We start from the raw sequence: 16,526 nt of genomic DNA on the forward strand, positions 1-16,526 counted from the left end.
TTGATGGTCATTATTTTGCAACAGAATTTAATGCAGACTCACAAGTGAGTGCTGGCCACTGCAACTTGCTCTGTGCAGTGTTTAAAGAATAACACAGTTGTGTATGGGAACAAAACACAGCCAGCACATGAAAACCCTGCCTGAAGCTTTTGGTCCAGAATAACAAACTACAGCTTCTTCTGAGGCACAGATGGGGAAAGTCCATCACTCTGAAAGGCTGGCTGGTGTAGAGCCACAGGACTCTTGCTAAGACATTTCCTCAACCTTCGAGCTGGACAGAGCAGCCCCCCTCAGTGGAGCTCTTCCAAACAGAATGAGAACCCTTGAGTGGCTCCTTCTGCTAAAGATGGCAGTTCAACAATACAGACAGAAGAATTCAAAGTGTAAAATTATAGATAAGAAAGGAAAGCCGATCAAATCTGTTGGTCTTCATAAACATCACTTTTTTACCCTTTTGGTTTTGTTTGAATTGCTGTTGGTTTTCACCACCACACAGACAAACTTGAAATCCTTGGAAGTTGTTCAGTGACCACACTTTCCAATCAGAAATGCCCCTCTGCTTATAATTAAAACCTTCCTGATTTGAGGCTTTAACAGCTGATGCTTTTTGGTCAGATGCATTTGCCAAATTACCAAATACAAAAGACCTTTCTACTCATACAATCATGCAAATTCAGTACACACAACACAAGCAACAGAAATCTGCTTCAGACATGGTCCTAAATCAGAAAAAAATGCACTTTGAAAACATTTTTGAACACTTACAAAGACTGTCGCTCGATTCCTACAACATCAAGTATGTCTAGTATCAATAACAGAAAATACTGGCTGAGAAATAACTATCTCCCATGACACCAATAACTTCAGACATTCCTGACAAATACACCACTACTGAGTAATGCAGACACTGGGGTTTTTTATTGAAAACAGAAAGAATTAATAAGATGCTGCATTAGTTCGATGAAGCAACAGAAATGGGCCTAAACAGCTACAGAATCAAATATCCAGATTTTTTACTACTTGTACAAAAAAAACCCCCACACTTAATCAATTTTTTCCTCCTACCTCTCAGCATATCACTCTACATCAAAAAACAATCATCCTAACCAATTTCTCTGTGCTCTTTAGCAGAAACTCAAAACCAAACTACTCCAAAATAACAGTCACACTGCAGGCCAGTTAATGTTTTGCTTTTAAAGTTCCCATTCCACAGTATTCTGATTTATCTTCTGCATCTAAACACAGTAAGGCTCCCAGAGATGTCATAATAATATCTCTTCTTTTTCTCAAGAATCGTCTGACAAGGATAAGCTAAAAATATTTTAAGAGAGGATAGGGAATTCTACTTGAACAAAAGCTAGCATTTCCCTTTCTTCACATGGATAAAACATGCTTAAGGAGAACATGGCCTTGGACATCTATAACTCAAGCAAAGTATGTGAAACCACAACCCTAACTAAAAGCAGATAGAAGAGAAATAACTACTGAGTGCCATACTAACATAATGAAATTCATTCAGAGGAGAACTGTTTGTAATATAAAGACATTCTGAGCATGAGACAACACCTTAACAGCTTGATTCTACAAGTACCAGAACAAAAAATACTGTCCCCAACAGTTTATTAGGTGAAAATAATTTCATTGACTTATTCTGAGATTATTTCATCAACTTAGTCTTCTTTGTATCATTTCAAGACCTCTCTAAAAGGATTGATTGCATCCAGCCACGAAAACTCCAAAAGATTATGGCACAAAGTATCACAAGCACTGATATCAACATCATTCTTCCCTGGTATCCTTGGTGACATTCTTTCACTGGGATTTTTTTTTTTGACTGCATTTGCTGTAATTTTAAAAGAAACTGAAATCAACCACAATAGGTAAAGTAACTCAACATTCTAAAACATAAGTCAATATATATATATATGTACACCCACACACATCATATATTAAAAAAACTGCAGGATAACAAACATTTCACTACCTTTACATGAGGGATGCACTATTGTCATACACAATTTATAGGAGTCTGATTATCCATTTTATTTTATCAGCTTCCTGAAGTTTTCCTTCATATTAAAGAACAAATCCTAAACAGATTAAATATAACCATTTAAGATTATAACAATTGAAAGTCAGGCCTGAAGTCTACTCTCAAGTGCAAAATTATGAACAGCCTTATAATTCCTTCTTGCACCATAAATATTAATTTAATAGAGAAATATAAATTTAATGTCACTTTACTTCTTTATAGAATATTATTAACTATCTTATTAATAATTAAGTAATGAATAAAATATTTATAATAATTTTTTATCCTACAACTACTGCTAAGTCCATGCTTGTGTATGCCTTCATAAAAGTTAACATCTCTGCAAAACCAAGAGATGTTTTCCCATCCTGAATCAATTAGAAGCCACAGATCTTATTTTGTGGTACATCCTGAAATTTGAGGTGTTTCCACAACACTCCTCACTTTGCATAGAGTGACCCCCTCAGAAAGTGTTTCTTTCAAATCCTGCCTCAAGCAAATACTTTAGCAAGTACCTCTAAACCAAGCTCACTATCCACACAGCTCCTAAAAATTACTTTCTGAAGAATATTTCCCCCTCCCAAAACCTCAACGTGATTAATTAGATGAGCACATACACAGTATTTCAGATCTGCAGACATCATACACATAGCTATGCCATTTTCTCTTTGCTGCTTGAGTGAATAATTTAAGAGTCAAAACTCACACATGCACACAAAACTACAGAAGAGCTGAAGAACTACACAGGCAAACTGAGACTAAGTACATTTCAACATTAGGGAAAACAAATATCCTTCTGATAGTCTTAAGCACAGACAATTGTTGCCAAGAGAAGTTGTGGACTGTCCATCCTGTGTTAAGGACCAGGCTGGACAGAGCTCTGTGTAACCTGGTCTAGTGGGAAGTATCTCTGCCCATGGAAGTGGGGGTGGAATACACTAAGGTCCACAGCAAGAACTAGGTCAGATTTATGCAGTCTGTAACCCAAGTTACCACTGAAATCAAGTGTAGAGATGCCCTGAACTATATCACCATTTTTTGCTGTTGAGCACGTGCACAAAAAGAACCATGTTATGTCTGTGTTCACCAGAAAATGCAGCTTTTCCTGCACTGCAGCAGCCCCACACACAAACCTGCTAAACCTCAGCTCACAATTCCCTTCAGAGCCATGGTTTGCATGCTCCCAGGCATTTCCATACAGATTTTTCACAGCATTTTCCACTTTCCTGTGGAAGCAATGACAAGATCTTTTAGACCAGAAGAACCTTAACTATAAAGCAAATACATCCCACCAAAAAGAATGTAACGTGCAAAGACAGAGAATTCAACAAGAGTGATCAAAGTAATTCTTAAAAGCAGAAACACACAAAATAAAGGCATCCTATAATTTAAACTACATGACCAGAATACATATACTTCCTGAATTAGCCTATCTTATGGTGCGACATCAACTCAGCCAGCCTCCTCCGTACTTCTGGTCAGTTAAAAACAAACAAAAAGGAATAAATAGAGAATTTAATAGAGATGAAAACCCCAAAATTGCTGCTTCTTAAAAAAACTGTAGATTCTAAACATGGGAAGCCTGAAAACTTCTTTCATCAAATACTGTAGTTTTATTTTAACAGTTATGCCTTTAAGTAGCCCCAGACTAAGAGATAAGATACACTGAAGTCTAGGCCTGCAGTGGCATAATTATGAGAACAAAGAAGAATATTTCTTCCTTTAGAATTAATGTGTGACTATGCTCATAGTCACCAAAATTAGCATATTTATTTTTGTCATTCTCCCAGCCTTGAAGCACAGTAATTTATATCCCCACCCAGTGAATTACATAAAGGCAACAGGGAAAGTTGTAGATTGCAAAGTTACAGCACAAACTAGAAGATCACACGTTGCACAGGGCTCTCCTGGATCATCACAGAAAACCAGATTAATTGCTGTACTTAAAAGTGAGGACTAAGGTCGTCCTTCATCTGCTTAGGCTTTCATTAGCAGATGGAAATAAAAGGACACATTTATCAGGATGATTAAAAATAGTGAATGACGAGCTACAGGTGATGTGTGAAAAAGAACTGATCAACCACCAGGGGTTGTATGAATAACAGGTAGGGCTTTTTAAGATCTTTATTGAGCATGACCTCAAAACTCTCACGGCAACTCAAAGTAAAAATTCAGAGACAGATGTTCTCAAATTCCATTTCAGTGTAGCATTGCAAGCTTTCATCATTCTAAGAAAAGCTAACATGCACTGGCTCGGCTTTTCAGTCCAATTGCTGCTTAGAAATGCAGCCAATCTAAATTGGAAAACCCAAATCTAACTTTAAAGGAATATTCTGCATACATTCAGCTGTCTGTCACTTCAGAGTTTTGTGTTAGAGAACAGATTTCTGAATGCCTACAAAGCCCAGATACAGTAAGTACACTTCAAGGATGTAGATAAAAATGAAAACAAAATAATCCAGCAACACTGCTATTTATGAACACCTTTTGTCAAGTTAATATACTAAGCTGTGGTTTTCTTGTTCCCTGTCTCCACCCTCTTTAAAAAAATACAAACCAGAGATCAGTTACAAACTCATTCCATCTTTCATGTCCTGGTCCACCTTTTCAAGATCAATTCTCTAAGTATCCATCAACCTCTAACCTATATTGGTATTTATACCTGCACTCACAGAGGCCCCCCTATAAACTTACTGAATGACCTACAGTATGTGTTTGAAACAGACAATGTAAAAATACCATCACAAATCTCCTCAGTTATGAATATATATAGGAAAAATAAACTTAATATTCTGTCTTGTATCCAATTATGCTACACAGTAGGAGTCTCTCAGAAAACAAAGAACTTCAAACTATATTGTGTATTTGCAGGGGGAAAAAAAAAATACAAATTATAGACAGTTCAGTCTTCCCAAAATGAGGACTGATACAGACCTACAGAAAATTTTATTTATTCCCAAGCTTCCCTTTAAATTCAGCCACTTACTTCTTATTTTACCGTAGACAAGCACACAACTTGAGGTTTCCTACAAGTAAAACAGCTCAAAAAATAAGTGTCTGTTTTCTAAGGCCAGTGTGACAAGCAGCTACCCAGTGCTTAAATAAGATATCCAGGTGGAGTATGATACAGATGGGTGGAAGTCCTTCCTTACCTGGATACAGATTGGGGGTTTTAGCCCTGTGAAAGTTAAAACAGTACAAGCACTTTAGAAGTTAAGAACTCTAGAAAAATTGTGCCATTTTTTAATTTAAAATAGATGTTTGCTCTTACAAAGTGCTACAGAACTCAAACCACCAGGGTGGTGAGGGGGAACAGGGTGTGGATTTTAAATACACATATTCTGATTTTAATACTTATATCAGCATTAGGTTTTTGAAAACATCTGCAAAAATATTTTCTAACAAAATTGTCTTAATATGATAGTACAGCTTTGTACACAAGTGCAAATCCATGTGCTCTCAAAAGGAGCCATTTGTTCAGTATTTTTCATTTTTCAGGATTTACCTTCATTTTACCTTCCAGTTCCCGTCCAAGGTTTTGGTTTCAGTTACCTGCTGGAGAAGACTCATGACACAAACAAAACAGAACTGCTGATAATGAGAGAAGCACCCAGCTCCATTACAGCAGCCCTGGGATGCTTCCCATGAAACATTCGCAGTTCATTTCCCTCTCCCCACACCTCCTTTGGGACACCCTGAATGTAGCACATCAAGGTTTGATTAACAGGAGTCCTCCAAAGCATCTTCATCAACTGGGCTTGCACACACAAAGATGACTGTGAGCTGTGTTTGGGTTTTTCTTGTGGGAAATACATACATTTACATAAACACACTCTTACTCTATAGATAAAAAAGAACCATTAAGGGTGCAAATTACCCTACAGTTGGATTAATCAGCATTTCAGTTTTACTAATAAAATTGAAATTATCAAAATAATTCTTTATAGAAGTCAGAATGTATCCAAGTCTTCTTGAGTTTTGAAAGCTGAGATTAATTAACAAGAAAATTAAGATCACCATATTTTAGCCACCTCTATCTGTTATAAGAAGGAAAGTATTTTAAACTGCAGCATGACTAGAAAGATATTTTTCTGACTAATTTATCCTTGTCCTAGGATTGTGGGTGGCAATCAATGAAGCCCATTTGTCTTCTTGCTCTACAGTGCCTCGTGGTTTGCTTACAACTTGAACAAAGTTTCTGCAAAGCTCACCAGAATATTTAAAGACATTATTAACCCCAGCTCTTCTCCCAGCCTTTTCACCAAAATCACTGCTGCTCATGTTATACTGACACAACTGGTAACAGACATAGCTAAAATCTGGTCCTTCTGTGGCACTGCTGTTCGTTCTGCAGCCCCAGCTCCTGCATCCCAGTAGTTACACAACATTTCCAACATGAACCATTTCTTCACAGAAGGCAAGCTATCCACCTTAAAGAAAACAGAGAAGTGGCTGAAAACTCAAACACATGGAAACAAACAAAAATTTATGCATAAAAATGCATGTTTATAATAGAAATCTACATTTAAAGACTGAATTCAGATTCTCAACTTATAATAACATCAATGACATCAACCTACAAATTAGGAATGTGTGATTCTTTGATACTGGCAAAGGAATACAATGACTAATATAGAACACTGTATTCCTACAAGTAAAGCAGTAACTCCACAAAATACCCATTAAGTACTGCAGCATTTCCTAGTATTTTGTTTGTAATATTTATTCTAGGGTTGGGGGTTAGGTCTTTGGGGGTCTTACTTCTGAAACCAAATCTTATCAGTGACAGCCAATGTACAATTTTTTCTAGTGAGTCTATAATATGAGAATATTATTCTGCAATAACACAGACTGCACGGTTTTTCTTCATCTGACCTAATGAGGAAGGGATTTTTACTCACCTAATTGAGATACTCAGCTGTCCTGGAGTTTAGACAACAGTGCTTCGTGCCCTAATATTTATCACATTCTAGGAACAAATGCAATCTCTAAAATTTTATCTAGTTTATTACAAGTCCTTTAGCTTACAGTAAGTGTTATTTCCTTTTTACAGATGAAGCACCAGAGCACATAAATTATGGAAAAAATCCATAAGGAAATGTAGACATCGAGTGTGATCATTTTATGTGTCTGTATCCAATCTTTAAGTAATTCAGTACTTGTTCTCATGCCAGGCAATCCTAGAATACCGTGGATTCAAAACTCCCTGCCCAATTCAAGCTTATCAGATATGTGCTGCTTAAAACTTGGAAATATTCTACAGCAAGCTTGATTTTAAATACCACTAGCATAAGCAGAGTAGGTATTTTGCCATCAGAGATGATAGCAGCCCATTTTCATCCTTAGCTAAGAAATATAAAAATACTGATTCAAACATCCTGGAATCCATTTCTTACAGACGAGTAACATAAGCTTTAAATTCTGGAAGAGATTGTGTCATGGAATTTATTTTTTTTTTTAATTATATTGCATTAACAGAGTTTAAGATGCTTACCCTGGAATATTCTATAGCTGGTGGCTAAATTATTTTTGAGAAGTCTAAAGAACTGAGCAAACTTCAAAGTCAAATGCAGGTCTTGCACCTTGGGAATGGACACTAAGTAACAAACTGTGTTGAGCTTAGTTCCATCGTTTCTCACTAAGGTCTTGGTCCTCATGGAGCTCTGAAATCAATGCACCAGCTTGTCCACTCATTAGGTTTTTAAGATTTAAAGGACAACCTATAAAACTGGTTTGAAAATTCCCACTGCTCACTCACCTCACATTAAAGCATCTACTTTGCTTACAGTTTACTGGTTTTATTTTATTACTGTTAGCAGCTGCAATTCACTGGAGTGCTCATGTTTTCAGGTATCATCATCATCATTTATTTCTCCTTACATGAACTCTGGAGCATGTTTTCCAAGCCAAGACTATACAGCTAATAACAAATTTCATAGACACTGACAGATAATTATTCTTCAGTACTGCAGGAGTTTTCCAATGCATTTTTGTTGTTTACATAGTGATGCTTCAAAACGAGGTGCTTTTTCACCAGCATTTGTTAGAATGTGCAGGAATATCCCAAGGGTATTCCTGTAACATCTCATATTTACTTCCTACCTTTTCCACCTACATTTTGATACAATTAAATCAATTTCTAGGACAATGTGATAGACTGAGGTCTCAAAAACTGCTCGTATGCATTTTAAAAATATGACATGAACTATGATAATGCCTTCCAAAATATGATCCTCATGCCTTTCCCTTGATTAAAGGAACTAAGAGAAACACAGTGTATTTATTTGCCAAATTAAACTTCAAACATACTAAGTATTAAATGATATAACCTGTACAGCTATTTATGTATCATTTATGGATAAACTTAAGCATGCATTGATATAACTGAGCTTTTTAAACACCCATAGCAATGGCAACCAGCCTTTGATGCTGTTTGATGGGCTGGCAGGGTCATCAACCATCTGTTCCCACACTTCTTTGCATAAGTAACAAACTGCTTAGCCTGCAAACAAACCAGGCTTCAGAATCCACCAGCCCTGCAAACAAACCAGGCTTCAGAATCCACCAGCCCCCTTCAGATTAGCTCCTACGGACAGTCTCAGATTTACACAAAAGAAGGGACACTGTACATTGTTATCTACTGCTTTGGGGGAAGAGGGGTGTTTTTAAAAGGGCCTTGCTCCATCCCAAACCCAAACGTTTGTAGCCCCACAACCACCTGTCACTCCAACCAGGGGAGGAAGCATTCAGTTCACAGACTGGTTTGAGAAAAGCAGGGCCTCAGTACTGAGGATGCAGCAACTCCAAGAGGATTTAGAGGTAGAAAATCATGGTCTGAGATGTCAGCAGAGTGCTAAGCTGAGAAGCACTGCCTGCAACTGCACAGCAGGACCCCAGGCAGCAGGGGAGAAGCTATTCTGCATCTACATTCCATTAGCAGGACTATTACTAAAAGCATCTAGTTCTGGCACTCACAGCTCACAAACACTGATAAAATAGTGTTTGCAATAGGCTGTAAACCAAGAGAGTAGTCAAGGAGGAAAAAGTCTGTTTTATGTTGAGAATGTAACTTTTCCATTCTCAATGAGGAAAAGGTGACCATATCTCCACCTCAACAAGGAACAAAGACATCAACTTCTAAAGGTTTTACAATGAAGGCCTGACTCAAAACATAAAAAAAACAGGGTAACTAAGAGACAAAAAATAAGGTAGATTAGAACTGTCTATTAGAAGTTTCTGCATTTGTTCTCCTGGTTATAGAACATGGTGAGGATAACTAACCAATGAATGGAGTTTGAAAGTCTGTAAGGGGCTTTGAGTCAGTGGAAGTGTTTTCAGACATGTACAGATGCTTTCTACAGCATGTGTTCAACTCACACAGGAATTAATTCAGAGTTACCCTACAGCCTGCAAAAGGCAAGTGGTAATAAGTAATCAGAGTTCATTTCTGGTCCTCTCCATAAAACCCTTAAAAATCACTGCAATGGTTACTGATGAAATTGGTAGTGTTAGGACAGTGGCTGGACTCTGATTTTAAGGGTCATTTCCAATCTATAAAAGATTTAATGTAGCAAGTATTAAGCAGTCAAAAAATACATTACAATAAAATTAATTTTTTAAGTTTGCAAAAAGACTGCTTTCCTTTCAAAAAACACTTTTCAGTGCAGATTGCTTAGCTTAGGAGGCATTTAATATGATTTTATGGCTCGTGTTTCTACATTTAAAACAAGATTTACAAAAAAAATTTGTTCTTTAGAAATTCAAAATATCTTTATAATACAAGCCATAACTGTATTGTATTTTAAAATCTTAATACAGAGAGAATAAATCACATTAAAATAGTTTTTCAGAGCACCATAACTAAAATAACTTAAATAAAAACCACATTTGATAGCACTAAAATCATAATCACTGATGCTTTTCCAGAAGTTTAGTTTTATTACCATTCACATGCTGAGTTGTAAAAAGGCAATTTGCAGGTGCAAAATCTCACACTCAGTTGCACTGATGTCAATAAGAGTAATTATTTCTTGGATCAGATACAGGCCACTCTGATGACAAAGAGTTTTGCTACTTACAGCATGACTCAGGGATTTCACCCTGTGAAACAGAAGCTGCACTTTAATGGTAATGTTGTTTTACATTAAAGTTCTGGAAAACTAAGTCTGGACCAATTCTAAAAGTAACATTTTTTTTTCCCCTATCTACACCTGCTGATGCTGCCAACTCCTTTGAATCAGCAGAAGCCTTATGCAAGTGAAGTAACTTGAGGAAACTGAGCCAGCTTAAAAAAAACTGGCTGGGAGGTGGGGAGATCTGTTCCTGTTGATACTTTTCAACTCTCAGCAGGAATATTAATGCTTACATAAGAACCAGCAAGATGCAATCAAAAAGAGGTGTGAAAGAAAGTCACCCCCTTTCACAGCACTCTGAACTTCAACTGGCTGCAGCTAAAGCAAACTTTTCTTAAGATCTCTCCTTACACAACATTATCATTCATTTACAATCTGCAATTTAAGGACACTTTCCTTGCATGAGTCATTCTGCAGACAGCAGAATTCAGAGTTTTAGACAGAAATAAGGATTTTTGCCTGGAATAACGAAATTTGATTTTCTTCAAACATTCAGTTGTGAATGTACTTGCACTTGGAAATTGTTTTGCCCTTGAAGAATGCAGAATCTTTTATAGGAGCTCTAGAAATTAAGGAGAGCATGCAGGAGGTAATTTAGAAGTACAATAAGAACATCTGGAGGCAAGGTTTAATAATCAAACAAATCCATTTGCTCTTACTCTCTCCATAACAACTGCATATCCACGACTAGGTAAAGCAGATTAACTCAAGTGTAGGTCCTCAAAGGTGCTCACCTGTCCTGTTCTGCTTCATTACACATCACACTCATGGCTATCAAATAAATAACTATAAACATCTGAAAACACAACCTCATTTTTCAAAGGCAGCATATTACAGTGGGTGTTTACAGTCATTCAGATACTCAGAAACTTTAGAGGAAGATAAATTCCATGCACAAAGTTTTCTCAAATGATCTTCCACAAACGAGGGCAAAGCAGAGCACGTTTTGGAAAAAGGAAAACTTTTTGCTCCAACCTGGAGCAATTTTTTTTCTTCTAAGAAATCACTCTATAAGTAGCAAAACTAATGAAACCTGTTTTCCTGCACTGCTGCATCTCAAGACTATTGACTTTGACATTTAACTACATAGAAGCTGTGACAGCAGTTTTTACTGCAGTTGGGCCATTCATAATGTTTGTGTCCCTGAATTCCCTGGAGTCTCATACCATAACTGATTTAGGCAGCCTCTCCCTCTCCCTTCTGCCCAAACTCCTATCATCATGCAAAGTGCAACTGACCAACAAACTCAAAGGCACAGAATAGGGGAAGAAAGAATGGCAGATGTAGCATTAAAAGCATCACTTCTTTAATAAATCAACCTAGGAATACAAAACTGTGCGCTGTCCTTTAATGCTTGTGGTTTATATTTTGGGAGCTGTGCTGCTTGAAGCTCCCTGCTATAAAAACAGAACCTGCTCACCCACTGGCTTTCTTATCTTTCACCTGGCAAAATTTCTTTCCATTCTCTTTTTATGACAAAATTTCCCTTTTTAATTTCGATTTTAAAAAGGCTTTGCATTATTTCAGAGTAGAGGTGAAGGGATGGAAGGAAAAAAAAGGTTGAAAGTAAGTCAGAAAGTCAGAGCTGCATTCAGATATTCAGTATGGACAGAGAGTAAAATAATTTACCACCAGGCAGGCATGAGGCCTAAATCTTTCTAAGAAGTGACTGACATGATTGTGAATGCAATGCAGTAAGAATAGCAACATCTGCATTTTTATATGCTCTACCACAGGATTCACAATAACAAGAATAAATTCAAAACTTGGTAAAACTCTCTAGCACCATTTTGCCATTTTGTTTCCCATATTTATATGGGAAACAAAATGGCAAAATGGTGCTAGAGAGTCTCTTTGCCTATTTACCCCCCTCCACCTTTATTTCATCTTGTGCAGAGGAACATTTGCAAAGCAGTTTACTTAGTAGTTCTCCTACAGGGAAAAGGTAAGGTTACCATAGTATTGTCAATTAATTTTGACACCTGCTTACAAAGATTGATCAATTATTTTTGATGTCTCTCTGCTATGTTACTGTTTCTCAGTTTAGAAGAGAAATAAAACAAAGCCAAAAATACAACACATCTTTTACCCAAGAATCAATGGTCCCAAGACGCCCTCGGGCAGAGTATTTCTCCTCTTACCACAATGTGCCTGGTACTTGCAAGTCCCTCATTCCCAGAGAGCAAAAACAACCATACGACACTTACATGAAAATAAAGAAAGAACCTTTTCTTTTCAAGTGTTTTAAGCCTACCCTTGAAAATCTGGTGGTTTTTTTGGTTTTTTTTTCAAATACTGTAGTGACAGGTTTCACACATGTCCAATTTAGGTCATTAAAAGTTCAATTTAAATCTTGGGTAACAGGGACACACGCAGGCACTTCAAGCAGCTGCGACTTGGAAACCCTGTAAATGTTTAGAGTAATACCCAAGGTTCTATTAACATTTCTGTAGATCGTATCGACAACCTCCGAACTGGCTGCTAATGCAGCTCTAATAGCCGAACACACTTTTCAGTCTTTGCCATTCTGAAACGCTCCTCACCATAATCCTCACTAACAGAGGCCACTGCTGCAGAAATGATGTACAACAGACAGAACTTGTCAAACCGCTGCTGCGAAAGTCCAGCCCTGGCTACTTAAGGGTAAAGCACAAAGGAAACTTCTCAGCCAAATGGAAACAAAATGCTCCGCGGGAATAAGAGAAACCAAGAGTTGCCACAGAGGTCGGGAAGGTGTTCAGTCACCCAGCCATCAGGCAGGGTAACACTCCTTTTCCAACTCTTCAGGTGGAAATACACGGAGCTCATTACCCATTCCACACCCATCTGAATTTTCAGGATTCAAAATACAACCGCTCCGAGCTGCTGCTTGCAAAAGTGTGAGACACGTTTAACATATTTCACTCCATCCCCAGTTCACAAGGCTTGAAAAGCTTTAAATCTTGGAATGCTTATTTTCAGTGCAGAGTACACTTTGCTTCCACGAATAAAGATTAAGGATGAGCTGTCAAAGACACTGCTATGAAAAGTGTCCTCAGTAAAAAATAGGTCTCCAACAGCTTACTCCAGTGAGAAAAATCATAATGCAAGAGTCACTGCCATTCCTAAAGCTAAGCATGAAAAAACATAGAGGAGTTAATGAAAAATCTATTTCACCAAAACCCCTAACAGTACTTCAGTCGAGGACTGTGTTAGCTAGGCTCAGAAGAGGAGCCCTTCCAACATTCAGACAGAACTTCCTCTAGGTGGGGATGGATTATTAACTTTCTACCAGAAGGGAAAATGTAACCACTGTGCTTCCTCACTTGATAAACACAACCGAGCTAAAGAAACCTAGATGTTTTGAAAGATAAGCAAGATAATACCTGTAAGGACGGGATAACGGCCCAGTAACAACTCAGAGAGTATACTCATTCACAACAAGCTTTGAAATTGAATAAATTACCGTTTGCTTTGGTCCTGGCACTATTAGGGTCTGTTATGAGTGGCACCAAGACAAAGGATACAAGTAATCTCTTTAAAGCCAGGAAATAATAGCTCTGCAGATCCACATACACAAAGATTCACCTGGGCCTCTTCTCATCACTCTCTGAAATTAACCCATTGTTCCACAGCAGGACAAACCCCAAACATACAATACACACAGGCAACAACAAACGGCCAACTTTAAAACCTTATTATTAAGTTCATAGGCAAAAAAGTATGTATTATATTTACCTTGTATTAGCTTATAACTAGGTTATAATCTTACTGCTGCAATATCCACTAAATATCAGTGAATTGGCTCTTTCTCTGCACTGTGCACATCACTTCAGCCAACACTGACTTCAACTACTCCTTAACTTCCCAGGCTAAGAAGTTACTGGATTTACTTTTTGTTTATTTAGGAATGAATGACCTCGTATTAAACGTTTAAACGAGATGTAAATTATACATCCTAATTTCAGTGTTTCAGAGAGAAAAACTGAATTTAAACACAATTTTAAAACAGACAGTTATTGATATTTAACCTATAAAAAGTAGTTACCAAAGAAAGAAAAAACTTCAACTTCTCTAAGACATAGTCTCACCAATGCATTGCTATTAGTTAGATATTAGAACACTTTCCAGTTATGTATGTCAACATACTTAATAAATGGAGCTCCTGCTCATAAGGGGTGTTTTACAGGGAATAAAATGAGATGACCTGTCTAAGATTATATAGCGAAATAACAGCAACCAGTGTTCTTCACAGCCAGTCTTTACACTGATACCAAAGGGGGCGGGAGGAAAGTGACAGCCCTATAAATTAAGTCTTCTTTCCCTCTCCATATAGAAAAGCAAGTGTCAGGGTATGCTTCCTTCTCACTGATCAATGACTCTGTATCACACTGACTTTTAAGAATGAGAAGGTAGTTAGACCTTGAATGAGTACCCGTTCCTTTGCAGAAATATGTTACTGTTTTATATGTCCCACTCTTTTCTGCAAACCTTGTCACCAGGGATGTACATTTCACTCAGCTGCACTCGTGTTGTCCTGAATGAAACTGACTGATGCCCATTTAGCTCAAGCAATTGAAAGAAAGGAAAGCTGGAAGGAGCTAAACCTTTCACTCTTCCGAAGGAAGAGGTCATTAAAATCCACCACTAATTTTTGCTCCCTGGGCAGCCCCATGAGGCGCACATGTCATTTCCATGACACTTCCAGAAGGGACAGCAGCGACACAGCTTTAGGCCGATTTCTCCCCGTCTCTCAGTTCCCATGAAGTGGAGCAGCCTATTTTCAGCGATAAGTCAGCCGGAGCTGTGTCCTGTGCTCTTAAGACCTGCAGGAGCCTATTTCGTCCATAACTTCTGCCAAATACTTCCACCACACACGAACAAAATCATAGCAGGCACGAGCAAAACAAAAGAAAAAACAAACAAACAAACAAAAAAAAAGACAAGTGAAAGTGAGAGGAAAAGGATGTAGGGATGAGAAGAAGAAAAAAATCGCAATAAGCAGAGACTTACTTGAACCTGCCCTGGCAGTGTTGGCACTGGTCTCCCACCCAGCCCTGGTCGCAGACGCAGGTGGAGTTGACACAATGACCCGAGAAGCAGGAAATTTTGTCGCAGGACTTAGACTGGGACACCTGGGCATAGAGGGCCAGGTAGAGGAAGCCGTAGAAGAGCAGCCAGCTGTTCACATCCAGGAGCGAGGCGAAGCAGCAGCAGCAGGCGGAGGGGAAAGGTCTCCAGGCGGCCGGGCCCGCGGGGGCAGCTCCCGCTCTCCGGCCGCCGCTGCCCAGGTCCATCTTGGCCGCGGGGGCCGCGGGCCGAGGCGCGGCCGGCGATAGCAGCTCCCCCTGAGGGGAGATAATCCAGCCAGGGAAGATTCAAACCCCCCGCTTCCTCCTCGCCTTCCTCTCCTCCCTCCCGACCCCAGCGCTGCCTCCTCCGGCCCCTTCAGCCCTCCTCGCCCCGTCACTCCCGAGGGGAAGCCCGGCAGCGGCAGCCCGTAGCCATCCGCCCCTTCTCCTCGTCGTCCTCCTCAGGGCTCATCGCTCCCGTCTTCTTCCATGGAGGAGGAGAGCTGCCTCTTGACCTTGTGTTTTCTCCTCGCCAGATATGCCCCCACGGCCGCGCACACGCCTCCCTGGAGCATGTATCCCGCGGCTCCCCCTTCTCCTTTGTATCCCGGTGCCCGCGGCACACACGCAGCGGCGGCGAGGAGGAGCGCGGGAGGCGGGGGCCGCCGTCCCCTCGCCAGGCAGCCAGCTGGGAAGTGAGGGCGGCCGGGCCCGGAGCCGCTACGGCATCGCGCTCCGGCGGGGCGGGGAAAGGGCTGGAGAGCTCTTATCCCCGCTCCGTTATTAGCCCTGCGGGGAAGGGAGGCGGGAGGCAGCGAGAGGAGGGTTAGCAGCCCCTCCGCGTCCCAGCTGACAGCTTCCAAGCAGCCATTTTTAAAGGCTAATTGTCACCGCCGCTCGGAGCCGCCTCCCGCCCCTCGGCCCGCGTGGATCCGTCCCTCGCTGGGAGGGGGGTCCGGCGGGGTGACCGCCCCCCCGAGCGCCTCTCCCGCCCACGCTTCCAGAACAGGAGTCGGGGGAGCCGGAGCGGCCCCGGGAGCGCAGCGGCCCCGGGAATGCGGCGGCCCCGGGACCCGGGCAGCCCCCGCCGCCCGGACCCCCAGACGAGCCCGCCCCGTGCCGTGCTCCCTGGCGGGGAGCGGCCCCGCGCCCCCCGGCAGAGCGGGCTGAGGCTCGGGTGTTCCCCGCTCTGCTGCCTTGGTTCCTCTCTTCGCCTCAGCTCCTGCAAAGTTCAGAGGCGGTTTGCCTTGAACTCCTCCCGGCTGGTAGCATAAGAGATGTCACGGTTTGTTTAGGGAACCTCACCTTCCT

At 40.3% G+C, this 16,526-nt stretch overlaps 1 protein-coding gene across 5 annotated transcripts in view; it reads right to left on the reverse strand.

Moving 5' to 3' along the window:
- The window catches only part of ATRNL1 (attractin like 1), a 432,328-nt gene extending 416,034 nt beyond the window's left edge, over nucleotides 1-16,294 (reverse strand). For 3 of the 5 annotated variants that reach the window (XM_086899053.1, XM_086899057.1, XM_086899055.1), the window contains exon 1: nucleotides 15,157-16,294. In XM_086899053.1, coding sequence (XP_086755179.1) covers nucleotides 15,157-15,440 — 284 coding nt within the window. In that variant the 5' untranslated portion in view covers nucleotides 15,441-16,294. The remainder of the gene's footprint in view (nucleotides 1-15,156) is intronic. The other 2 variants (XM_086899052.1, XM_086899056.1) reach the window with 1 other exon arrangement.
- Nucleotides 16,295-16,526: the final 232 nt, after the last annotated feature.

This window comes from Cyanistes caeruleus, chromosome 8 (assembly GCF_971803275.1).
Source record: "Cyanistes caeruleus chromosome 8, bCyaCae1.hap1.1, whole genome shotgun sequence".
Taxonomy (NCBI): domain Eukaryota; kingdom Metazoa; phylum Chordata; class Aves; order Passeriformes; family Paridae; genus Cyanistes; species Cyanistes caeruleus.